At 41.2% G+C, this 25,634-nt stretch overlaps 1 protein-coding gene across 1 annotated transcript; it reads right to left on the minus strand.

Moving 5' to 3' along the window:
• Window positions 1-163: 163 nt before the first annotated feature.
• Window positions 164-24,951, minus strand: LOC109875116 (hydroxysteroid (17-beta) dehydrogenase 7). Its single transcript, XM_020467314.2, has 9 exons — window positions 24,748-24,951; window positions 23,982-24,185; window positions 19,268-19,360; window positions 13,685-13,799; window positions 7,258-7,452; window positions 6,577-6,681; window positions 6,392-6,448; window positions 5,773-5,871; window positions 164-5,309 (listed from the first exon to the last, which is right to left on the minus strand). The coding sequence occupies exons 1-9, from the start codon at window positions 24,780-24,782 to the stop codon at window positions 5,175-5,177; spliced, it is 1,038 nt and encodes a 345-aa protein (XP_020322903.1). The 5' UTR covers window positions 24,783-24,951; the 3' UTR covers window positions 164-5,174.
• Window positions 24,952-25,634: the final 683 nt, after the last annotated feature.

Here is a 25,634-nt window from a genome sequence, read left to right on the forward strand (position 1 = left end):
CACAATATGCTGTTTGTAAACACATGCACATTTTCTCACGTGTCAGAAGGTGATAACGGTTGAATTATTCCTATATCGCATTAGCCATGACATATAATTGCTACGTTAATTGACAAAAACAAAATGCCTATGCGCTGTAGGTCGGTAACAATAAATATACTGATGACCAATAAAAACCTTTATTGCCTTATTGTTTAGAAAGGAATAATAAATATCCAATATGCAGTTAATGCTTTTCAGGAAATGTAGACAGTGAGGGGAAGAGGGGACCTTTTTCCAAGTGAAGCATTTCCAAATCCCAATATTCAGCAGCTCTCTCTGTGTGTTCTGAAGATTAAGGAGGATTTGTAGGTTTATAAAAGGCAGAAAACAAACGTGTGTGTAGAGGGCAGGCAGGGAAATGTTGTGAACAGCTGGTAGTGTCATGCAGCTGTCTATTTACAAGCATTTCACTACACCCGCAATAGCATCTGCTAAATATGTGTGTGACCAATACAATTTGAGTTGATTTGATCTGACTAGTCACTTCTCTGTAACCTATCAGTGGGAAGTTTGGGAACTCAACCATCCAGCCAAACACAGCTGTTGGCGACAAGGTCACATATTGGATGCCATGTTAATTTAGCTTTTATAATATTCTATTCTATGAATACAATATCCTTGTAATAGTTTAGCCCCTGTAGAAGGAATCATATTATTTGTTTGTACATAAGTCTACGACAGAGTTTTAATGCATGTGCAAGACACTCACATGACTCAACTGTGACAAAGCAATTTGGCAAGCAAATGCCTCTCCTCATAACGCCCTAAAGTGGTGTCAGTGAAATGTGTGCCATGTACGATAACGGTGACATTATAAGCATCTTGCACCAATAAACTTGGAAGTATCCATGTCATGTTGGAACTGGCATTATATCCTATGTGCTACTGTATTTCTCTTTAGACCTACAGTACAATATGACTCACATTTGACCTGAGACCCATTTTAGTAGTGGGATATTACTCCTATATTAGCCTCATTGTTCAAAATACTGTTGCATTTGGTGTGAGTGACACTATCCATCACCACATCATCTTTTATGAATGAAGTGACATAACAAAAGGAACACATAAGATAGAGATAATTGGTGTGGGCCTAAGGCAAACCACACCACCCAAATAACCCTAATCATGGTTTGTAAGGCTGTGTGTGTGTGTAACATGATACAGGTATCAGGTAAAAACAGGGCGGGTGTCTTTGTTACACCAGTAAACTGGGCCTACACAGCTCACATGCTCTGCAATACAGACAAGACCATCTGCTGTTGCCCTGTTGTTGAACAATTCAGCCAATGAAATATCCATTTGAACACATTCTAATTGGGAAATGTTGATTTTAGACTGAAATAAAATTGGCAATGATTAGACTTTTGACTACATACTGTGCCTTCAGAAAGTATTCAAACTCTTGACTTATTCCACATTTTGTTGTGTTACAGCCTGAATAAAAATGGATGAAATAGTTTTGGTTTTCTCTCACACATCTACTACACACAATACCCTATAATGACAAAGTGAAACCATGTTTTTAGATTTGTTTTTGCACATTTCTTGAAAATTAAATACAGAAATATCTCATTTACATAAGTATTCACATCCGAGTCAATACTTTGTAGAAACACCTTTGGCAGCGATGACTGCTGTGATTATTTCTGGGTAAGCACTTTCCACACCTGGTTTGTGCAACATTTGGCCATTATAATAGTTTCAACATTCTTCACGCTCTGTCAAGTTGGTTGTTAATCATTGCTAGACAACCATTTTCAGGTCTTGCCATAGATTTTCAAGTACAAATCTTGCCATAGATTTGACAGTTATGTCAAAACTGTTACTCAGCCACTCAAAGATTCACTGTCTTCTTGGTAAGCAACTCTGGTGTAGATTTGGCCTTAAGTGTTAGGTTATTGTCCTGCTGAAAGGAAAATTCATCTCCCATTGTCTGGTGGAAAGCAGGCAGAACCAGGTTTTCCTCCAGAATTTTGCCTGTGCTTAGATCCATTCCGTTGATGTTTTATCCTGAAAAACTCCCCAGTCCTTAACAATTACAAGAATACCCATGACATAATCAGCCACCATTATGATTGAAAATGTTGAGTGGTACTCAGTAATGTGTTGTGTTTGGTGCAAATCCAATACAACACTTTATGTTCAGGACAAAGAGTTAATTGCTTTGACACATTTTTTGCAGTACTACTTTAATGCCCTGTTGCAAACAGGATGCATGTTTTGGAATATTTTTCATTCTGTCAATTAGATTATTATTGTTGAGTAACTACAATGTTGCTGATCCATCGTCAGTTTTATCCTATCACAGCCATCCCGGGAGGGATGTCCTTGTCTCATTAGCGACTCCTGTGGTGGGCAGGGTGCATGCACGCTGACACGGTCGCCAGGTGTATGGTGTTTTCTCCGACACATTGGTGTGGCTGGCTTCTGGGATAAGCAGGTATTGTGTCAAGAAGCGGGGTCGTGTTTCGGAGGACAGACGGCCCTCAACCTTCACCTCTCCCTAGTCCGTATGGGAGTTGCAGCGATGGGACAAGACTACATACAACTACAAATTGGGGAGAGAAAAAAAATAATAAAAAAAAATAAACATTATTTGTAGTGACTGGGTGTATTGATACACCATCCAAAGTGTAATTAACAACTTCACCATGCTCAAAGGGATATGCAATGTCTGATTTTGTACCCATCTACCAATAGGTGCCCTTCTTTGCGAGGCATTCAAAAACCTCCCTGGTCTTTGTGGTTCAATCTGTTTGAAATTCACTGCTCGACTGAATGTACAGAGATGAGATATTCATAAAAATAAAAATAAATGTTCAACACTATTATTGCACATATGCAACTTATTAAGTGACTTCTAAAGCAAGATCTTACTCCAAACATATTTAGGCTTGCCATAACAAAGGGGTTGAATACTTACTGACTCCAGCTTTTCATTTTTTATTCATTTGTAAACATTTCTATAAACATAATTCCACTTTGACATTATAGGGTATTGTGTGACACTCTCTCAATTTAGTCATTTTTAAATTCAGTCTACAACACAACAAAATGTGGAAAAAGTTTCTAAAGGCACTGCAGATAAGAACACGTCAGAAATTGAACCAAAGTCAACATTAGCTTGAAGAGTGGTGGCGTCAAATCAACTTTTCATTCAAACAAGCTACACATAAATGCAAAGAAATCTTTCATTTCAATAAAAGTTCAATGGCTCACAACTCTTCATCTTACCAAGCAAACACAAAGGAGTGCTTTGCCTAGTTCTGGTCAGTTATTGCTATTTGTGCTTGATAATTCACAAACGCTCTTGACAGTTTACCACATTTAGCTCCTTGAGTTAGCAGCAGGAATGTACAGGCTTGTTTCTGAGACATTAACAAATGTCCATGAACCATTTCAGGTGTATCAGTTTCAGTTTTAGCATTTGCTTTTAGTGTTCCAGTATTTTCAGTGGATTTCAGTATTCAAGTTGCAGTCTCTGTTTTAATATATTCTTTCAACCATATTTTAATCTACTTGAGTGCCTACTGTACATGTTCCTGTCATAGTCACAAAAGGAACAGCACTCATGTAGCCTAGCTAGCGTACACTAACCAAGATCAAATTATGAAGTGCTTGAAAATGGGGAAACCTCTACTCAACTAGGGAGGCTATTGAAAATGGTGGCTGATAAAAAGTCAATGCAAACAGATGATTCTATAGAGTATTCACTCAAATAGAGAGACATTATTCAAACCACTACTAGTCCCTCATGGCTATGGTCAACTTATACAGAGAATACCATCTCTTCATTCACACGGAGTAAAACACACTGAATAAAACAGTTTCGTTTATATACATTGCTTTCGGAAAGTATTCAGACCCCTCGACTTTTTCCACATTTTGTTCGGGTTACAGCCTTATTCTAAAATTGATTTTTTTTAAAAAATTACCCTCAATCTACACACAATTCCCCATAATCACCAAGCAAAAACAGGTTTTTAGATTTTTTTTGCTAATTAAAATATCATATTTACATAAGTATTCAGACCCTTTAGTCAGTACTTTGTTGATGCACCTTTGGCAGAAATTACAGCCTCGAGTCTTCTTGGGTATGACGCTACAAGCTTTGCACATCTGTATTTGGGGAGTTTCTACAATTCTTCTGTTCAGATCCTCTCAAGCTCTGTCAAGTTGGATGGGGAGCATTGCTGCACGTCTATTTTCAGGTCTCTCCAGAGATATTCGATCGGGTTCATCCAGACATAACGCTTGGCATTCAGGCCAAAGAGTTCAATTTTAGTTTCATCAGACCAGAGAATCATGTTTCTCATGTTCTGAGAGTCTTTAGGTGACATTTGGCAAACTCAAAGCAGGCTGTCATGTGCCTTTTACTGAGGAGTGGCTTCCGTCTGGGCACTCTACCATCAAGGCCTGATTGGTGGAGTGCTGCATAGATGGTTGTCCTTCTGGAAGTTTCTCCCATCTCCACAGACGAACTCTGGAGCTCTGTCAGAGTGAGCATCAGGTTCTTGGTCACCTCCCTGACCAAGGCCATTCTCCCCCTATTGCTCAGTTTGGCCGGGCAGCCAGCTCTAGGAAGAGTCTTGGTGGTTTCAAACTTTTTCTATTTAAGAATGATGGAGGCCACTGTGTTCTTGGGGACCTTCAATGCTGCAGAAATGTTTTGGTACCCTTCCCCAGATCTGTGCCTTGACACAATCCTGTCTCGGAGCTCTACAGACAATTCCTTTAATCTTGTGGCTTGGTTTTTGCTCTGACATGCACTGTCAACTGTGGGACCTTATATAGACAGGTGTTTGCCTTTCCAAATCAAGACCAATCAATTTAATTTACCACAGGCAGACTCCAATCAAGTTATAAAATCTCAAGGATGATCAATGGAAACAGGATGCACTGGAGCTCAATTTTGAGTCACATAGCAAAGGGTCTGAATACTTATGTAAATAAGTTATTCGTTTTAATTTTTTTATACATTTGCAAAAAATCTGTTTTCACTTTGTCATTATGGTGTAGATTGCTGAGATTTTTTTAAACGTAACAAAATTATATATTATATGCTATAGAATAAAAGTTGTATGATTAGGCCTAAACTAGTTAGTAAAGGAGAATAGCCATACAAAATACTACTCTGTCTGGTTGAGGTACTTTTTGTAGGCTTGTTTATTGTCATCCTCTTCTTTCAATCTCTTACGAGCAGATTTTTCCATTTCCAGCAGTTTCACATAAAGGGCCTCTGACATGTCGTCATCAATGTCCATCTAAAAAAACAGAAAACACCAAAGTCATGAGAAAAAGGCTAGATAACAAACACTTTTTTTTCTATCAAATAACATTGACTTAAAACCCCTTTTAAATGTTTATTTAACTAGGCAAGTCAGTTAAGAACAAATTCTTATTTACAAGGACAGCCTACGTGGGTTAATTGCCTTGTTCAGGGCCAGAACGACAGACCTGGTCAGCTCGGGGATTCGATCTAGCAACCTTTCGGTTACTGGCCCAACGCTTTAACCACTAGGCTACCCTGCCGCCCCAAAAGCAAGAACAACCCTATTAGACCGAAACAGCAATATAGAATCTGTTCACAACTTTAATATTACAGATGCTTATCTTGGGGCCTAGCTTTCTATCGTGTTTGCTTACTGTCTTTTGAATATGATTTGGTGCGTGTGTGTGTGGGGGGGGGGGATATTATTAAATGAGGACTGTGAAAGACACACTCACTTGTCGAGGCTGCGTGTAGTTGCTCCCGATGCCTGACGTCAAACTGTGATACTTTGCCCTCGGATCCAGGGACTCAGTTTTTTTCAGAAACAGCGAGTGCTATTAAAAGGCAGGATGACATATCAGATTATGAAATATGACTCAGATGTGTTATCTAAACATTTCAAGCTGTTGAGAGTGACATTTTCAACCGTAAAAGCATCTTCCGGGTAAACATCGGGTAAACACACAAAAACCATCAGATAAGCATGGCTAGAGTGATAATGCAGTAATACTACGAATATACCTCAATGTTTGTTGTAAGGACGCAGTGGTAATTAACTGTAAAATACTAAGAAAATACTCATTTCATATTTAAATATTCTTATGCTGTAAAATATCGAATAATTGCCAAAACAGATCAAAGATGCAGAATGTAAAAACAAGTTAATTGATGGTAACATTACATAAAAAAAGACGATACACGTTCGGTTACCCGGACACAGATTCTGCTTTTTAGTTCAGGAATAAGCTTTTGACCTGTAACCAGGAAACCAGCCCATAAATATGCACAATATTAGATGTTAATATGTAAATAATACATATCTGAACTGTTTAGATTGGTTTCTGAGAGGCATACCAATGCTCCAGCTCCATTGTGCGGTGTCAGTGTGAACGTGTTGGTGAAGATTCGTATCTGTTCATGAAGACAAACATGTTGAGTAACAATACAAGTTGTACAAATGCAATTTTCTGATGATATCACAAGACCACAACAAATTATATCAAAACAGTAAAAGACTGAAGAGTAAAAAAACAACTTACAAGATACATGATGGGCATGATGAGGGTCCAGAAGAAGGAGGGGAGGATGCCATAGGTAAGATTGGTCATCACCAGCCCTGGACAAATCACTGATGAATACAGCCCCTGTCAATCGTGTAGAAAAAAATGATCATTATTGATTATCTGATACATGTACTGACTTTTGAGGTAGAGTTTGACTAAATATAAAATGTCATGCAATTTGACATTATGAACAAAGAGAGGGGGCAGCATTCACAATTCCATTAGGATCTAGCATAGACAATCCAGTCTCTCACCAGGCCATGACCCAGAATGGACCCACCACAACCCACCAGTTGCTCCTGAATTATGATTAAGGGAAAATCGTAGTTCACAGACGCGATAGTCCGGCATCCCATTGTGACATAGCTACGCTTCTCTTGAGACCAACATCCGTGGGGGACGCACAGCCCGAACGCGTACCTTCCACAAATCCCAACCAATGAGACTCCGGTACGCGTCCTCTATTCATTTGAACGTGTTGACAGTTGGAGAAATTGCTCGAGTTGCTCTGAGAATGTGAAAAGTAAGCCAACTGAATAAGTGTGTACCTAACCTAGTACACATCTCTTGCAAGGATCCAAAATGGATCTGCCACAACCCACCAGTGGCTCATAGCCCAATACTGCCATGTGTAACTGAGTAAACATGTTGGCTCACCTGGCTGTTGTTGTGTCTGTTGAGGGCAAGGCTGATGAGGTCGGAGGCATACTTGGAGGACGCGTAGGGCTCGGTCCCCAGTCTGTGCTGGACATCGTCTAGACTGAAGGCCGAGCGTCTGGCATTGCTGGACGAAGTCCACACTACCCGGGAGGTCTGACCAGACTGGCAAAGGATAGAGTCTAGCTCCCTGACCTGGAACATAGAGACGGAAAGTATGACAATGTTTGAAGGGGCAGATAACCTGGACCAATGAGACAGCTGGGCTCCAGACTGTGACTATTTAATCGCATTTTGCGACCCTTTGACACCGCATTGGTGCGAGCTACACTAAAAACGTCCTATTTTTTAGGAGGCTAAAACCATGAGTTGGTCAAACAGTAAATTGTCATTATTCCTATAATGAAAGTCTCCATCCTGCCCCTGTACCTGGCCTGCTGCTGTGTCGCGCGAGCCACTGCTTTCCCGGAGTAAAAAATGCTCCGGAAGAAGAAGAAAAGTTTTCTGATTGTATAACATTTAAAAATCCAATTGCGGGGAAAACAGGGGGACAATTAGGCAATGCGAGCATGGGCAAGGGAGTGTGAACAGTGCGGAACCTAAGTTGGGGAAAGCTTAACTTTCGCATAATACTCTGTGATATCGCGGCACTATTGAACAATCGAAGTTCACTGTAGCTTCCAGCCCCTACTGGATTGCTAGCACCGGTACGCGTCCTCTATTCATAATTTAGGCTAATAACAGAACTCAATCACTGTTTGAAAGAAAACGTTCAATGCATGGCTGAGCACGTATTGCGTAGACCTAGGCGATATCAGATATATTTCTTCTTTCTTTGCATTAAAAAAATGTGGCCTTTTAAACCCATTTCATGCAATTCTACTACATTTTATATGACTGGAGACATTAGCAGAATATTTTTTAATACAACAAATTACAAGGTAGCCTACTCTGCTGACACTGACAAACAGATCAATAAAAATGACGTTGTCCATATAATAGGCCTACAAGAAGGGGAGACAAATAGAATATGACGTCCATCTAGTCTCTTCATTGTCTTATCTTTACAGCAATGACCATTGGCTTTCCAAACTATGTTTTCTATATAATATAATTTTGGCAATTTAATTCAATTTACTTTAGGGAAAGCTTAGCTTCCCCTAGTCTTATGGACGTACTGCCTATGCCTGCATATTAAAAAAACATAACTGCACATAACCTCCATTTGCTATGTTTAGGCTACGGATTACATTTTTTTTGTGGGCCATTCAAATAAAAAATAATGCCAACACATACATTCCCGTTCAAAAGTTTGGGGTCAATTTGAAATATCCTTGTTTTTTAAAGAAAAACAGTCATTTACAACATTAACAATGTCTACACTGTATTTCTGATCAATTTGATGTTATTTTAAATGGACAAAAAAAAGGCTTTTCTTTCAAAAACAAGGACATTTCTATGTGACCCCAAACTTTTGAACCGTAGCATATATTAGTAGGCTATACGTAAAGACCAGATTAAAGATTAAGAATAGTCTGATGGGTGTGAATATTATCAAGTGCTTGTCAAATTGTGAATGAGAGACTGATGAAGTGTGTGCAGCCTGCGCAAGAAATAGAGCAGAGCTTATGCCTCTTATCACTTGTCACGGCTGGCTGAAGGACTGGACCAAGGTGCAGCATGGGAAGCGTACATTTGAACTTTATTTTAAAATGACGTCGACAAAACGAAGAACAAAAAAAACAACCGTGAAGCTTTGGGCTATGTTCCCTGAACAACTACAAAGTATCTTCTCACAAAACAGGTGGGGGAAAAGGCTTCCTAAGTATGGTTCTGAGAACCATACCAGGCCAGGACATAGAAATACAAAACATAGAAAATAGGACATAGAATGCCCACCCTAGTCCCACCCTGGTATAACCAAAATAGAGAATAAAAAGCCTCTCTGTGGCCAGGGCGTGACATCATTAGAGTCGCATCATGCAGCCTTAGAATGTATAAAAAAAATCTAAACACATAGCCTAACATTTGTATCACAACTAAATTTCTATAAATAACTAAATAAAGCATTTAGGAGGAACTGTTTCTTTGTTAACCACTCAACACAGAATAGATGCAGTCCCTCTGAAATTATTTGAAGCCTACCCTTTATATTTTATTTAGGAACACTACATGACCAAAAGAATGTGGACACCTGCTCGTTGAACATATCATTCCAAAATCCTGGGCAGTAACATGGAGTTGGTTAACCCTTTGCTGCTATAACAGCCTCCATGTTGGAACATTGCTGTGGGGACTTGTTTCCATTCAGACACAAGAGAATAGGTGAGGTCGGGCACTGATTTTGGGCGATTAGAACAGACTTGCAGTCGGCATTCGATGGGGTTGAGGTCAGGGCTCTGTGCAGGCCAGTCAAGTTCTTCCACACCGATCGACAAAACATTTCTGTTTGGACCTCACTTTGTGCACAGGGGCATTGTCATACTGAAACTGTTGCCACAAAGTTGGAAGCACAGAATCGTCTAGAATGACATTGTATGCTGTAGCGTTAAGATTTCCCTTCACTGGAACTATAGGTCTAGACCGAACCATGAAAAACAGCCCCAGACCATATTCCTCCTCCACCAAACTTTACAGTTAACACGATGAATTCGGGCAGGTAGCGTTCTCCTGGCATCCACCAAACCCAGATTCGTCCGTCAGACTGGCAGACGGTGTAGCTGATTTATCACTTTTCCACTGCTCCAGAATCCAATGGCGGCAAGCTTTACAACACTCCAGCCAACGTTTGGCAATGCGCTTGGTGATCTTAGGCTTATCGGCCATGGAAACTCATTTCATGAAGCTCCTGACAAACAGTTACTGTGCTGACGTTGCTTCCAGAGGCAGTTCGTGAGTGCTGCAACCTAGTTTATATACCTGTCAGCAACAGGTGTGGCTGAAATAGCCGAATCCACTAATTTGATGGGGTGTCCACATATACAGTGGGGCAAAAAAGTATTTAGTCAGCCACCAATTGTGCAAGTTCTCCCACTTAAAAAGATGAGGCCTTTAATTTTCATCATAGGTTCACTTCAACTATGACAGACAAAATGAGGGGGAAAAAAATCCAGAAAATCACATTGTAGGATTTTTTATGAATTTATTTGCAAATTATGGTGGAAAATAAGTATTTTTAGGTGGGAGAACTGGTTGATCGATTTGGAGAAATCAATCCCGTCATGATCTGGGGCGGTGTGTCACAGCATCATCGGACTGAGCTTGTTGTTATTGCAGGCAAGCTCAACACTGTGCGTTACAGGGAAGACATCCTCCTCCCTCATGTGGTACCCTTCCTGCAGGCTCATGCTGTCCTGACAATGCTACCAGCCATACTGCTCGTTCTGTGCGTGATTTCCTGCAAGACAGCAATGTCAGTGTTCTGCCATGGCCAACGAAGAGCCTGGATCTCAATCCCATTGAGCACGTCTGGGACCTGTTGGATCGGAGGTTGAGGGCTAGGGCCATTCCCCCAGAAATGTCCGGGAACTTGGAGGTGCCTTGGTAGAAGAGTGGGGTAATATCTCACAGGAAGAACTGGCAAATCTGGTGCAGTCCATGAGGAGGAGATGCATTGCAGTACTTAATGCAGTTGGTGGCCACACCAGATACTGACTATTACTTTTGATTTTGACCCCCCCTTTGTTCAGGGACACATTATTCAATTTCTGTTAGTCACATGTCTGTGGAACTTGTTCAGTTTACATCTCAGTTGTTTAATCTTGTTATGTTCATACAAATATTTACACATGAAGTTTGCTGAAAATAAACGCAGTTGAGTTCATCATGTTTCTTTAGACCTGTCTAAAATAAATAATAGATTTATTGTGATGGTGTGGGCTATATTAAATGGATTTATTAAACTTAAATGTCTTTATGTAGATGTTCCCAAGGTCCGCATCAATGGCTTGTAGGCTATGCGTGAAAGCCAGGAGATGCTAAATGTGTTTATGTTAATTAACGGTTAATTACCATGAGATTGGCAGCTATTTGCATGGCAATCACCGACTGACAAAATGTAATGACCGCCACAGCCCTATTACCATCCCAGTAATGATACCAATTTGTTACGATTGCGTGACGCTGCAAAATAATTGTGTGCGACCAAATCATGGGCTGTTGTCACAAACTGAAAAACTTGGAAAATCTTAGTCTGGAGACCCGGACAGGTAAGATTACTCTCTCATATATGGTAGGTTTAATTTGGACTTTTTTTGTCTTTGTGTCTTGTGGAAAATGAATAAAATAAGTTTTCAATTGGGAATCAAGAAATATGATGAGTGAAATTACCCCAAGAACTGTACATGAAAGTAAACATTGCTAATGAATGCCTGGTTTGACCTGCAAGGCTCTGGAGCAACGAACCGCCCTTGCTGTCTCTGCCTGGCCGGTTCCCCTCTTTCCACTGGGATTCTCTGCCTCTAACCCTATTACAGGGGCTGAGTCACTGGCTTGCTGGGGCTCTCTCATGCCGTCCCTGGAGGGGGTGCGTCACCTGAGTGGGTTGATTCACTGTTGTGGTCATCCTGTCTGGGTTGGCGCCCCCCCCCTTGGGTTGTGCCGTGGCGGAGATCTTTGTGGGCTATACTCAGCCATGTCTCAGGATGGTAAGTTGGTGGTTGAAGATATTGGCAAAGTGGGTGGGGTTATATCCTTCCTGTTTGGCCCTGTCCGGGGGTGTCCTCGGATGGGGCCACAGTGTCTCCTGACCCCTCCTGTCTCAGCCTCCAGTATTTATGCTGCAGTAGTTTATGTGTCGGGGGGCTGGGGTCAGTTTGTTATATCTGGAGTACTTCTCCTGTCCTATTCGGTGTCCTGTGTGAATCTAAGTGTGCGTTCTCTAATTCTCTCCTTCTCTCTTTCTTTCTCTCTCTCGGAGGACCTGAGCCCTAGGACCATGCCCCAGGACTACCTGACATGATGACTCCTTGCTGTCCCCAGTCCACCTGGCCATGCTGCTGTTCCAGTTTCAACTGACCTGAGCCCTAGGACCATGCCCCAGGACTACCTGACATGATGACTCCTTGCTGTCCCCAGTCCACCCGGCCATGCTGCTGCTCCAGTTTCAACTTCCACCTGACTGTGCTGCTGCTCCAGTTTCAACTGTTCTGCCTTATTATTATTCGACCATGCTGGTCATTTATGAACATTTGAACATCTTCGCCATGTTCTGTTATAATCTCCACTCGGCACAGCCAGAAGAGGACTGGCCACCCCACATAGCCTGGTTCCTCTCTAGGTTTCTTCCTAGGTATTGGCCTTTCTAGGGAGTTTTTCCTAGCCACCGTGCTTCTACACCTGCATTGCTTGCTGTTTGGGGTTTTAGGCTGGGTTTCTGTACAGCACTTTGAGATATCAGCTGATGTACGAAGGGCTATATAAATAAATTTTATTTGATTTGATTTGATTGAATTCCAGCCCTTGCCTGTCATCTGTCGTGTCCTATCATTGAGACTGTCTAATGCCAGTCCAAGGGACTAGAGAGTAAGGTGCATGGACGGTACAGCATGGAAACAAAATGGACCAGATAGAAACAAACGTTTAATAGTTAATGGCATGAGTCTCTAGAGGTTACTACCTGTTACAGTGAGCTTGGTATCATTTTCTCTGTGGTTCTGAAAAGTAGATGAGTTTTTAAAGTTTCCAATACCTTTGTGCTTTTCCTTTAACAAAGGGGCCAACTCAAAAAGCAACTTATCTAGTTGAAAATGGCCAATGTGGCATCAATAGTAGTCCCAAAATTGACACACAAAAAAAGTGTAAGTAGGAGAACTTGTCATAATGTCAGTGTTCTCCAAAAAATAGTTGTGAGATTGAAGGAATCCTGGAAGTCACAGTTTTCCTTGGGTTGGCTTTAGATTTCAATCATGCCTACATGCCTACTCCGAGACCGCTACTTTGCAGCACCCCAAAAAATATATCATTGATTAGGAGCCCATCAGCACATGACCCGGCATTTGCAAAGCCATTAGTCACGCAATCCCTTGTTGAAAGTAAAGTGGCTGTATGGGATATTTTAACTATGGTGAGTAAAGAGGAACACACAACCAACATAACACACGTACATCATACCAAAACCTCAACACAACTCTCGTTATTGCTTCTAACATTTCTTAATAAGGACATGGAAAAGCGAGGCGAAATCAGTGAGTTCAGCCCACCGTTACGTTTTTCCTCACCATGTGACCATGAAACCTGACCAAGGAAAACTCCAGGCCCTATCCCTTAGTTGTAACAGGGGACCGGGTCAGGTTACGTAGGTAAGAAAAAACACGTGGCACTAACTAGCTTATGTTTTAATTTCCAGGCTCCGTTTCCATTTGAAACAAACCTCTCTGTGTTGAGAAACATTACGATACGATAGGATAAAATAAGATAAGTGACTTACCAGCACAAAGTGTCCAAACAGGTTTGTGGCGAACACTTCCTGTAGTCCATCTTTGTTGACACGGTCCTGCTGGGTCAGGAGGCCCTCTGCTGTGGCAAACATTTTGACGACGTTGCTGCAGCACAAAGATGACATCACATCAGAGCACAGGGCAACGCTAAACACTTACTAGACATATATATCTGAAGGGTTAAGTTCAAACTTTTTCAGGGGGTCAAATGGAAACGGATTTGTACTTGGAGTCTAGTTGAGAGAGAAGTAAAGGTGCCTGGAAGAACCTTATGGGTTGCCACACTGGTGGAACCTTTCCAATTCAAAGAGGTTCCTCGAGGAACCCCTCTGAAAAGGAACTTCGATGAACCCCTGTGTAAAGTTTAAAACCAGAACCTTTTTGTCATATGATGGGTTAAATTTGGAACTTTTTAAATAAATTATTGTAGAGATGACAGCCTATCAGATTGAAGATGTGGCATATTGGCAGTGTGGATTTTTGGCCACCCATTAGGGTAAATGTCATTATGTTATGTTTCTACACTGCAAATGTCACGACTCCGACCGAAGGACACTCCCCTTCCCGTTCGGGTGGCGCTCGGCGGTCGTCGTCGCCGGCCTACTAGCTGCTACTGATTATTTCCTCCCCCTCCATGTGTTGATTGTGTGCACCTGTTTTGTGTTAGGTAGTAGGCTTTATTCGTCAGCCGGCCCGCAGGGTTCCTTCCATTAATTATTGTGATCGTCTGTTTGGTGTACTTATGTGCACGTCTATGGGTTTTGTGTTTTCCCATTTTGTGGTTTTTCCCTGGACAGTTTAAGTCCCCCTGTTTGGGGCATTTGTTTGTTCAGTACGCCCTGTGTGTTTGTAAGGGTTGGCTTATGTTCAGCATTTTCTCAGTGCATTAAAATAGCACTCCCCTGAACTCTCTGCTTCCTGCGCCTGACTCCTCACCCACTACACTCAGACCGTTACAGCAAATTTAAACTTTCCTTTAATATTTATGCAGATTACATATTAAAATATAATATTAACATTGCTGATTACACATAGTAATACGAATTTATTTAATTTAACTAGGCAAATCAGTTAACTTCTCTAGAGTAGGGGGCAGCATTTGGAATTTTGGATGAAAAGCATGCCCAAATTAAACTGCCTTCTACTCAGGCCCAGAAGATAGGAAATGCATATAATTAGTAGATTTGGATAGAAAACACTCTAAAAAGTTTCCAAAACTGTTAAAATAATGTCTGAGTATAACAGAACTGATTTGGCAGGCGAAAACCTGAGATAAATCAATTCAGGATGTAGGAAGTTTTTGTTTCTATTCAATGCCATTACAGTATCCATTGACTTAGGACTCAAATTGCAGTTCCCATGCCTTCCACTAGATGTCAACAGTCTTTAGAAATTGTTTCAGGCTTGTATTCTGAAAAATGAGGGAGAGCGGTTGTTGTAGAAAGTCGTTTATCAAATATAACACTTGCAAGAACTTGTGAATTCAATATAGGCTTTTAAGACAAAATATCAGAAGCCGAGCTGGTCCGCGGAACAACTCCCTTCCCTGAGCTCTGGCTCTGTATTTATACACACATAACATATGAGTCCATCCTACATGTAAATGTGGTCCATCCGCCACCATTATCTTTCAATCTGTCCATCCGGCTTGTTCATCTTTGCTCTTCAGTATTTTTTTTATCCCTATATGTATCTTTTGCACCCACACGGTCTGAATGAGTGGACCCTGCTGTGTCGCAGAGCTTTTTCATGCGCATGACCGAGAGAGTGCCTTTCTTGTTTACCTTTTATATTGACGACGTTATTGTCCGGTTGAAATATTATCGATTATTTAAGCTAAAAACAACCTGAGGATGAATATAAACATAGTTTGACATGTTTCTATGAACTTTACGGATACAATTTGGACTTTTGTCTCCCTGTTGTGACTGCGTTTGAGCCTGTGGATTACTGAAGAAAACGTGCGAATAAAACAGAGGTTTTCGGATATAAAGAGAGACTTTATCGAACAAAAGGAACATTTATTGAATAAATGAATGTCTTCTGAGTGCAAACATATGAAGATCATCAAAGGTAAGTTATTAATTTTCTCTCTATTTCTGACTTGTGTAACTTTTCTACTTGGCTGGTTACTGTTTGTAATGATTTGTCTGCTGGGCTATGTTCTCAAATAGTTGTAAGGTATGCTTTCGCCGTAAAGCATTTTTTAAATCTGACACCGTGGTTGAATTCACAAGAAGTTAATCTTTAAACCTATGTAAAATAGTTGTATCTTTTCTGAAATTTTATAATGAGTATTTCTGTATTAGAATTTGGAGCTCTGCAATCTCACTGGATGTTGGCCAGGTGGGACGCTAGAGTCCCACATACCCTAGAGAGGTTTTAAGCACAAATTCCTATTTACAATGAAGGCCTAACCCAGCCAAACCCTTATGACGCTGGGCCAATTGTGCGCCGCCCTATGGAACTCCCAATCACAGACAGTCTTGATACAGCCTGGGTCTGCAGTGACGCTTCTAGATAAAGTGCCTTAGACTGCTGCGTCACTCGGGAGACCAAAGAACCTTATAAAGTGGTAACTACTCCAACTTCGGGATTTGCATAGGCTCGAGGAACTCATACACCTCTGTTAGCCTCAATGAAACTACAAAACCGCAGTGGAATCACAGCCTACTTCGTCAAATGGGTGATGATTTAACAAGCGCATTTGTGAAAAAAGCACGGTCATTGCACCAATGTACCGAACCATAAACAAACATCAACGCCTTTCTTAAAATCAATACACAAGTATATATTTTTTAAACCTGCATATTTAGTTAAAATAAATTCATGTTAGCAGGCAATATTAACTAGGGAAATTGTGTCACTTCTATTGCGTTCTGTGCAAGCAGAGTCAGGGTATATGCAGCAGTTTGGGCAGCCTGGCTCCGCGAACTGTGTGAAGACCATTTCTTCCTAACAAAGACCGTAATTAATTTGCCAGTATTTTATTTTAAATAATTATGACATAACATTGAAGGCTGTAACAGCAATATTTAGACTTATGGATGCCACCCGTTTGATAAAATACAGAACAGTTCCGTAGTTCACTGAAAGAATAAACGTTGTTTTCGAAATGTTGTATTATTTGTTTGAGACTAAATACATTTTTAATTGTGTTATATTAAGTTAAAATAAAAAAGTATTCATTCAGTATTGTTGTAATTGTCATTATTATTATAAATATATATATATATATATATATATAGAAAATATATTTTTTAAAGAAATTTAAAAAAAGATATATATACACTGCTCAAAAAAAAAAAAGGGAACACTTAAACAACACAATGTAACCATAGTGGAGTTTGGAGTGTGACTGTTTGAGGTTGTGGACAGGTGTCTTTTATACTGATAACAAGTTCAAACAGGTGCCATTAATACAGGTAACGAGTAGAGGACAGAGGAGCCTCCTTAAAGAAGAAGTTACAGGTCTGTGAGAGCCAGAAATCTTGCTTGTTTGTAGGTGACCAAATACTTATTGTCCACCATAATTTGCAAATAAATTCATTAAAAATCCTACAATGGGATTTTCTGGATTTGTTTTCTCATTTTGTCTGTCATAGTTGAAGTGTACCTATGATGAAAATTACAGGCCTCTCTCATCTTTTTAAGTGGGAGAACTTGCACAATTGGTGGCTGACTAAATACTTTTTTGCCCCACTGTATATAAAAAGAAGAAATAGGCCGATTTAAATCAGTATCAGCTTTTTTGGTCCTCCAATAAATTGGTATTGGTAAAAATCTTCATTCGACGACCTCTAGTACAGGTGCATCAATGCTGGGACCGAGAGACTGAAAAACAGCTTCTAACTCAAGGCCATCAGACTGCTAAACAGTGATCACTAACTCAGAGAGGCTGCTGCCTACATTGAGACCCAATCAGTGGCAACTTTAATAAATTAGTCACTTTAAAACAATGCCACTTTAATCATGTTTACATACAGTTGAAGTCAGAAGTTTACATATACCAAAGCCAAATACATTTAAACTCAGTTTTTCACAATTCCTGACATTTAATCCTAGTAAAAATTCTGTCTTAGGTCAGTTAGGATCACCACTTTATTTTAAGAATGTGAAATGTCAGAATAATAGTTGAGAATTATTTTTGTTCAGCTTTTATTTCTTTCATCACATTTCCAGTGGGTCAGAAGTTTACATACACTCAATTAGTATTTGGTAGCATTGCCTTTAAATTTTTTAACTTGGGTCAAACGTTTTGGGTAGGCTTCCACAAGCTTCCCACAATAAGTTGGGTGAATTTTGGCACATTCCTCCTGACAGAGCTGGTGTAACTGAGTCAGGTTTGTAGGCCTCCTTGCTTTTTCAGTTCTGCCCACAAATCTTCTATAGGATTGAGGTCAGGGCTTTGTGATGGCCACTCCAATACCTTGATTTGTTGTCCTTAAGCAATTTTTCCACAACTTTGGAAGTATGCTTGGGATCATTGTCCATTTGGAAGACCCATTTGCGACCAAGCTTTAACTTCCTGACGGATGTCTTGAGATGTTGCTTCAATATATCCATATAATTTCCCTTCCTCATGACGCGATCTATTTCGTGAAGTGCACCAGTCCCTCCTGCAGCAAAGCACCCCCACAACATGATGCTGCCACCCCGTACTTCACAGTTGGGATGGTGTTCTTCGGCTTGCAAGCATCCCCCTTTTTCCTCCAAACATAACGATGGTCATTGTGGCCAAACAGTTCTATTTTTATCCCCATGTGCAGTTGCAAACCGTAGTCTGGCTTTTTTATGGCGGTTTTGGAGCAGTGGCTTCTTCCTTGCTGAGCGACCATTCAGGTTATTTCAATATAGGATTCGTTTTACTGTGGATATAGATACTTTTGTACCTGTTTCCTCCAGCATCTTCACAAGGTCCTTTGCTGTTGTTCTGGGATTGATTTGCACTTTTCGCACCAAAGTTCATTCATCTCTAGGAGGCAGAACACGTCTCCTTTCTGAGCCGTATGACAGCTGCGTGGTCCCATGGTGTTTATACTTGCATACTATTGTTGTACAGATGAACGTGGTACCTTCAGGCGTTTCGCAATTGCTCCCAAGGATGAACCAGACTTGTGAAGGTCTACAATGTTTTTTCTAAGGTCTTGGCTTATTTCTTTTGATTTTCCCATGATGTCAAGAAAACAGACACGGAGTTTGAAGGTAGGCCTTGAAATACATCCACAGGTACACCTCCAATTGACTCAAATTATGTCATCCATATATTTATATCTACATATTCTCATTCACCTCTTTAGATTTGTGTGTATTAGGTAGTTGTTGGGGAATTGTTAGATGACTTGTTAGATATGTTAGACATCCCTACTAAGCCACACCTCCACCCCAAGGTTCCTCCAGGAACCCGTTGCTACATTGAACCATTAAAGGTTACTCCAAGAACCCCTCAAATAACCAAAGGTGCAAATATGAACCATTGACTAGAAATGGTTCCTTGAGGAACTGCAGGGGTTCCTTGAGAAATTAAATGGTGCGTGTTTGAGTAGAGTATGGCTTGAAGGCGATTACCTTACCTAGAAAATAGGCCCTTGAAAAAGGCTTTGATGTCAATCTGTGGATTTGGCATGATCCCGGCATTAAGGTATAGGTAGTCCAGTCTGTTGTACCTGTGAAATGAGTATTAGAAAAAGTATTTATTGATGTCACATTGAAAAGGATGCAAATTACGTATGCATTTGTGTGTGTGTGTGTGTGTGTCTATACGTATATGTGTGAGGGGTTAACTGGGTAATGACTATTACTTCTACTGTGTGGCAGCACAGACCACCTAGCGGACAGAGGCCATATCCAGATGTGTTTGTGTGTGTCAGCGTCGGTGCTGTTTATTATATATATATACACTGCTCAAAAAAATAAAGGGAACACTTAAACAACACAATGTAACTCCAAGTCAATCACACTAGTGAAATCAAACTGTCCACTTAGGAAGCAACACTGATTGACAATAAATTTCACATGCGGTTTTGCAAATGGAATAAACGACAGGTGGAAATTATAGGCATTTAGCAAGACACCCCCAATAAAGGAGTGGTTCTGCAGGTGGGGACCACAGAGCACTTCTCAGTTCCTATGCTTCCTGGATGATGTTTTGGTCACTTTTGAATGCTGGCGGTGCTTTCACTCTAGTGGTAGCATGAGACAGAGTCTACAACCCACACAAGTGGCTCAGGTAGTGCAGCTCATCCAGGATGGAACATCAATGCGAGATGTGGCAAGAAGGTTTGCTGTGTCTGTCAGCGTAGTGTCCAGAGCATGGAGGCGCTACCAGGAGACAGGCGAGTACATCAGGAGACGTGGGAGGCCGTAGGAGGGCAACAACCCAGCAGCAGGACCGCTACCTCCGCCTTTGTGCAAGGAGGAGCAGGAGGAGCACTGCCAGAGCCCTGCAAAATGACCTCCAGCAGGCCACAAATGTTGTGTCTGCTCAAATGGTCAGAAACAGACTCCATGAGGGTGGTATGAGGGCCCGATGTCCCCAGGTGGGGGTTGTGCTTACAGCCCAACACCGTGCAGGACATTTGGCATTTGCCAGAGAACACCAAGATTGGCAAATTCGCCACTGGCGCCCTGTGCTCTTCACAGATGAAAGCAGGTTCACACTGAGCACATGTGACAGACGGGACAGAGTCTGGAGACGCCGTGGAGAACGTTTGGCTGCCTGCAACATCCTCCAGCATGACCGGTTTGGCGGTGGGTCAGTCATGGTGTGGGATGGCATTTCTTTGGGGGGCCGCACAGCCCTCCATGTGCTAGCCAGAGGTAGCCTGACTACCATTAGGTACCGAGATGAGAGCCTCAGACCCCTTGTGAGACCATATGCTGGTGTGGTTGGCCCTGGGTTCCTCCTAATGCAAGACAATGCTAGACCTCATGTGGCTGGAATGTGTCAGCAGTTCCTGCAAGAGGAAGGCATTGATGCTATGGACTGGCCCGCCCGTTCCCCAGACCTGAATCCAATCGAGCACATCTGGGACATCATGTCTCGCTCCATCCACCACAGACTGTCCAGGAGTTGGCGGATGCTTTAGTCCAGGTCTGGGAGGAGATCCCTCAGGAGACCATCCGCCACCTCATCAGGAGCATGCCCAGGCGTTGTAGGGAGGTCATACAGGCACGTGGAGGTCACACACACTACTGAGCCTCATTTTGACTTGTTTTAAGGACATTACATCAAAAGTTGGATCAGCCTGTAGTGTGGTTCACCACTTTAATTTTGAGTGTGACTCTAAATCCAGAACTCCCATAGGTTGATAAATTTGATTTCCATTGATAAGTTGTGTGATTTTGTTGTCAGCACATTCAACTATGTAAAGAAAAAAGTATTTAATAAGAATATTTCATTCAATTCAGATCTAGGATGTGTTATTTTAGTGTTCCCTTTATTATTTTTTTGCAGTAATATATATATAATTATTTATTTTTTATGAGCATGGTGTTATTTCTATTACAGCATATTGGATGACTATCATTCATTTTCCATTCACCCAGCTCAATGTAACATTGATAGGTTTTGGCTACTACATGACACTTTGATTTTCCCTTTGCCCATCACGAGGTTTCTACAACCTAGCATACGAATGAAAGTTTCCAATGCAGGTGCACATGTCTAGAGACAAATTTGTAGTAATCAAGGTGACAGACAGTGACACATTCAATACCACCTTGCACACTTTTGTCTGCATCTAGCTGATCTAGAATATTCTGGTAAGTTTATCCCATTTTCATTCAGTTTGCTTCCATTTAAGAAAGTTATTTCAAAGTGCTCTCCTCCTCTCACCTTTTCCCTTCGCTTGTGGACTTCAGTGCACAACACAAAAGCTGCTGGTGACTAGGCGAAAAAACCTTTCCAAGCCAAACCTTCATATCATAACCACCACACACAGCCTACATCATTGTCACTATATTAGCTAAAGTCAACATAGCTACTAGAACTAACATGTTAGTAAACCAGCTACAATCACACAGTACAGTGTACAGCAAGCAGTTTAGCAGTTACACATGTGGGCCCAGTGGCAATAAATTAATAATTTTTTTGAAGAAAATAATTTGTTCAAAACTGTTAAACTATTGTTTTTCTCTGTCTTTGAGGCAACTACTCACCACATGTTACGCACTGCACTGCTAGCTAGCTGTAGCTTATGCTTTCAGTACTAGTTTAATTATCTGATCCTTTGATTGGGTGGGCAACATATCAGTTCATGCTGCAAAAGCTCTGGATAGGTTGGAGGACATCCTTTGGAAGTTGTCATAATTACTGTGTAAGTCTATGGAAGAGGGTAAGAATCATGAGCCTAAAATGTTTTGTATCGAAGTCAATGTGCTCAGAGGAGGATGGAAAATACAGTGGGGCAAAAAAGTATTTAGTCAGCCACCAATTGTGCAAGTTCGCCCACTTAAAAAGATGAGAGAGGCCTGTAATTTTCATCATAGGTACACTTCAACTATGACAGACAAAATGAGAAGGAAAAAAAATCCAGAAAATCACATTGTAGGATTTTTAATGAATTTATTTGCAAATTATGGTGGAAAATAAGTATGTGATCACCTACAAACAAGCAAGATTTCTGGCTCTCACAGAAATGTAACTTCTTCTTTAAGAGGCTCCTCTGTCCTCCACTCATCACCTGTATTAATGGCAACTGTTTGAACTTGTTATCAGTATAAAAGACACCTGTCCACAACCTCAAACAGTCACACTCCAAACTCCACTATGGCCAAAACCAAAGAGCTGTCAAAGGACACCAGAAACAAAATTGTAGACCTGCACCAGGCTGGGAAGACTGAATCTGCAATAGGTAAGCAGCTTGGTTTGAAGAAATCAACTGTGGGAGCAATTATTAGGAAATGGAAGACATACAAGACCACTGATAATCTCCCTCGATCTGGGCCTCCACGCAAGATCTCACCCCGTGGGGTCAAAATCATCACAAGAACGGTGAGTAAAAATCCCAGAGCCACACGGGGGGACCTAGTGAATGACCTGCAGAGAGCTGGGACCAAAGTAACAAAGCCTACCATCAGTAACACACTACGCCGCCAGGGACTCAAATCCTGCAGTACCAGACATGTCCCCCTGCTTAAGCCAGTACATGGCCAGGCCCGTCTGAAGTTTGCTAGAGAGCATTTGGATGATCCAGAAGAAGATTGGGAGAATGTCATATGTTCAGATGAAACAAAAATAAAGCTTTTTGTTAAAAACTCAACTCGTCGTGTTTGGGGGACAAAGAATGCTGAGTTGCATCCAAAGAACACCATACCTACTGTGAAGCATGGGGGTGGAAACATCATGCTTTGGGGCTGTTTTTCTGCAAAGGTTCCAGGACGACTGATCCGTATAAAGGAAAGAATGAATGGGGCCATGTATCGTGAGATTTTGAGTGAAAACCTCCTTCCGTCAGCAAGGGCATTGAAGATGAAACGTGGCTGGGTCTTTCAGCATGACAATGATCCCAAACACACCGCCAGGGCAACGAAGGAGTGGCTTCGTAAGAAGCATTTCAAGGTCCTGGAGTGGCCTAGCCAGTCTCCAGATCTCAACCCCATAGAAAATCTTTGGAGGGAGTTGAAAGTCTGTGTTGCCCAGCAACAGCCCCAAAACATCACTGCTCTAGAGGAGATCTGCATGGAGGAATGGGCCAAAATACCAGCAACAGTGTGTGAAGACTTACAGAAAACATTTGACCTCTGTCATTGCCAACAAAGGGTATATAACAAAGTATTGAGAAACTTTTGTTATTGACCAAATACTTATTTTCCACCATAATTTGCAAATAAATTCATTAAAAATCCTACAATGTGATTTTTCTGGATTATTTTTCTCATTTTGTCTGTCATAGTTGAAGTGTACCTATGATAAAAATTACAGGCCTCTCATCTTTTTAAGTGGGAGAACTTGCACAATTGGTGGCTGACTAAATACTTTTTTTGCCCCACTGTAGCTGTCCTTCGGCTACACCATGGTGCTACCCCAGAGAGTGCTGTTGAGGCTACTGTAAAACTTCATTGCAAAACAGTGTGTTTTAGTCACTTATTTGGTGTCGTGAATATACTTATAGTACTGTATAGTTATCTAAAAAGCATAACTTTTTTAATGTTTCACTTTTTAAATTTGTCTGAAATTCACTGAGTAGGATGGTCTTCCCCTTCCTCCTATGAGGAGCCTCCACTAGTGTGTGTATGGTATGTGTGTACGTGTGTGTGAGGTGTTAACAAGGTAATGGTCTATACCTAGCCTTGACCTTGTGGGCGGCATGGAGAACCGAGCGGACAGAGCCTACATCCAGGTGCAGCAGGTCTATTTGGGCGTCGGGGTGAGAGGTCAGCAGAGCGGAGCGGGCCGCCTCAGCCCTCTGCATGTTCCTGCAGGCCAGACACAGCTGCAGCTGACTGTCCTCATAGAGCAGCCGCTCACACAGGGCTAGGCCGATGCCACTGTGGAGATGGAGAGGTCATAGATAGGAGATGACATATACTGTAGGAGTAGGACACAAACGCCCTCATGTACACATGTGTTGCATGTGCATGCATTGCACGCACACACAAGCTTATATTAATTCCATAGGTCAACTGTTATTACACAGTCAGTGGACAATCAGTGAATCATAGTCAGTTTATGGATTTGTCAGACTAAATGACAACAAGCTGGCTTGAGATAGAGTAGAGAGTAACTTGGCTATTACCGCACTAGCTTCATTACAAGTGAGACATGTGAATGTAACTTGACAGTATTTCCACTAACAGCAACTTTGTCAACATGTAGCCTGCATTTTCCACAATATGACGTTACAACGCTATATTGCGTCAAGTGGTTCTTCATTTGAAATGCTGTTGCAAATGCTTACCCTAACATTTTTCAAACACATTAATTCTCCGACAGACAGTGATTGGCAAAATTGTATCGCATTAATAACGTTATCCAATCACATCAAGTAGCCTAGACAAGATTACCTGCAGTGACAGTCAGACGATTTATGAATAATGTACGTTTGCCTACCTGTTCGCACCCGTCACTAAAATCACTTTCTCCATGATGGCTCTTCTTCAAATGTAGGAAACTGGTGAAAGTTAAGAAGATAACAGAAAATAATACTATCGATGTAGAACACTCTGGTCCGATGTTATGAACACAACGATAGCCTATGCAGACACGGCTACATGGTGTGATTGGATGACGACACATCACTGTCGGCCAATCAGATGTAACTACAGAAAGCCAAGCGGATCATCGTTCCCAGCAGCGCAAAATAAAAAAAAATCTCGAATGCGGAGTTTTATAGGCCTACAGAGGAGAGGTGGCAGAGGAAATACACTTTTATTTTATTTTATCTTTTTGCAAGTGCTGTTTCATTTCAAGATCTAAAGCAATTTAAAGACCTCAAATAGAAATGTAGAACAAGGAATGCAAAATGTGTTTTATTCTATGATCAAAATGCTTTCTTTGTCGCAACATTTTGGTTTGACCTAATGCATTTTTTTATTTCAAAAAGTACCTTTCTTGCATGTAATTCTTGTGAAGTGCGCATTAGATTTTTGTATTCCAATTTTGCTTGGTATGTAGGCCTATTTAGGCTTTCATGCGCTGGTGGGAAGTGTGAAATTGGGAAGTGCAAATTTGTAAGTCCAACATGGTTGTGTTCAAGTGCTTTTGAAGTCGGAACAATTCTTAAACCAATAAGATTTTAACGCTGCCAATGATACATTTTGTTATCTTAACATCAATTTGTAATTATCAAAGCGGATTTGTTGTAATATTTTGGGTTGAAAAGTTAAAAGGTGAGTGGTGAAACGTCACAACTCAGCAACGGCAGAGACGGAAGAGGAAGCGAGACATCCTACTCTGTCGTTTTTTCTGTTTCAATGGGAAGTCAGTGAACTAAGTAG

This window comes from Oncorhynchus kisutch, linkage group LG30 (genome assembly GCF_002021735.2).
Source record: "Oncorhynchus kisutch isolate 150728-3 linkage group LG30, Okis_V2, whole genome shotgun sequence".
Taxonomy (NCBI): domain Eukaryota; kingdom Metazoa; phylum Chordata; class Actinopteri; order Salmoniformes; family Salmonidae; genus Oncorhynchus; species Oncorhynchus kisutch.

Excerpts from the sequence above, each read along its gene's own strand:
- LOC109875116 (XM_020467314.2), bottom strand. The coding sequence starts at position 24,782 with ATGGAGAAAGTGATTTTAGTGACGGGTGCGAACAG. Across the intron at positions 7,453-13,684 it reads TGTTTGGACACTTTGTGCTG|GTCAGGGAGCTAGACTCTAT; the intron begins GTAAGTCACTTA and ends TCTATGTTCCAG. Across the intron at positions 6,682-7,257 it reads ACAGACACAACAACAGCCAG|GGGCTGTATTCATCAGTGAT; the intron begins GTGAGCCAACAT and ends CACGATTGACAG.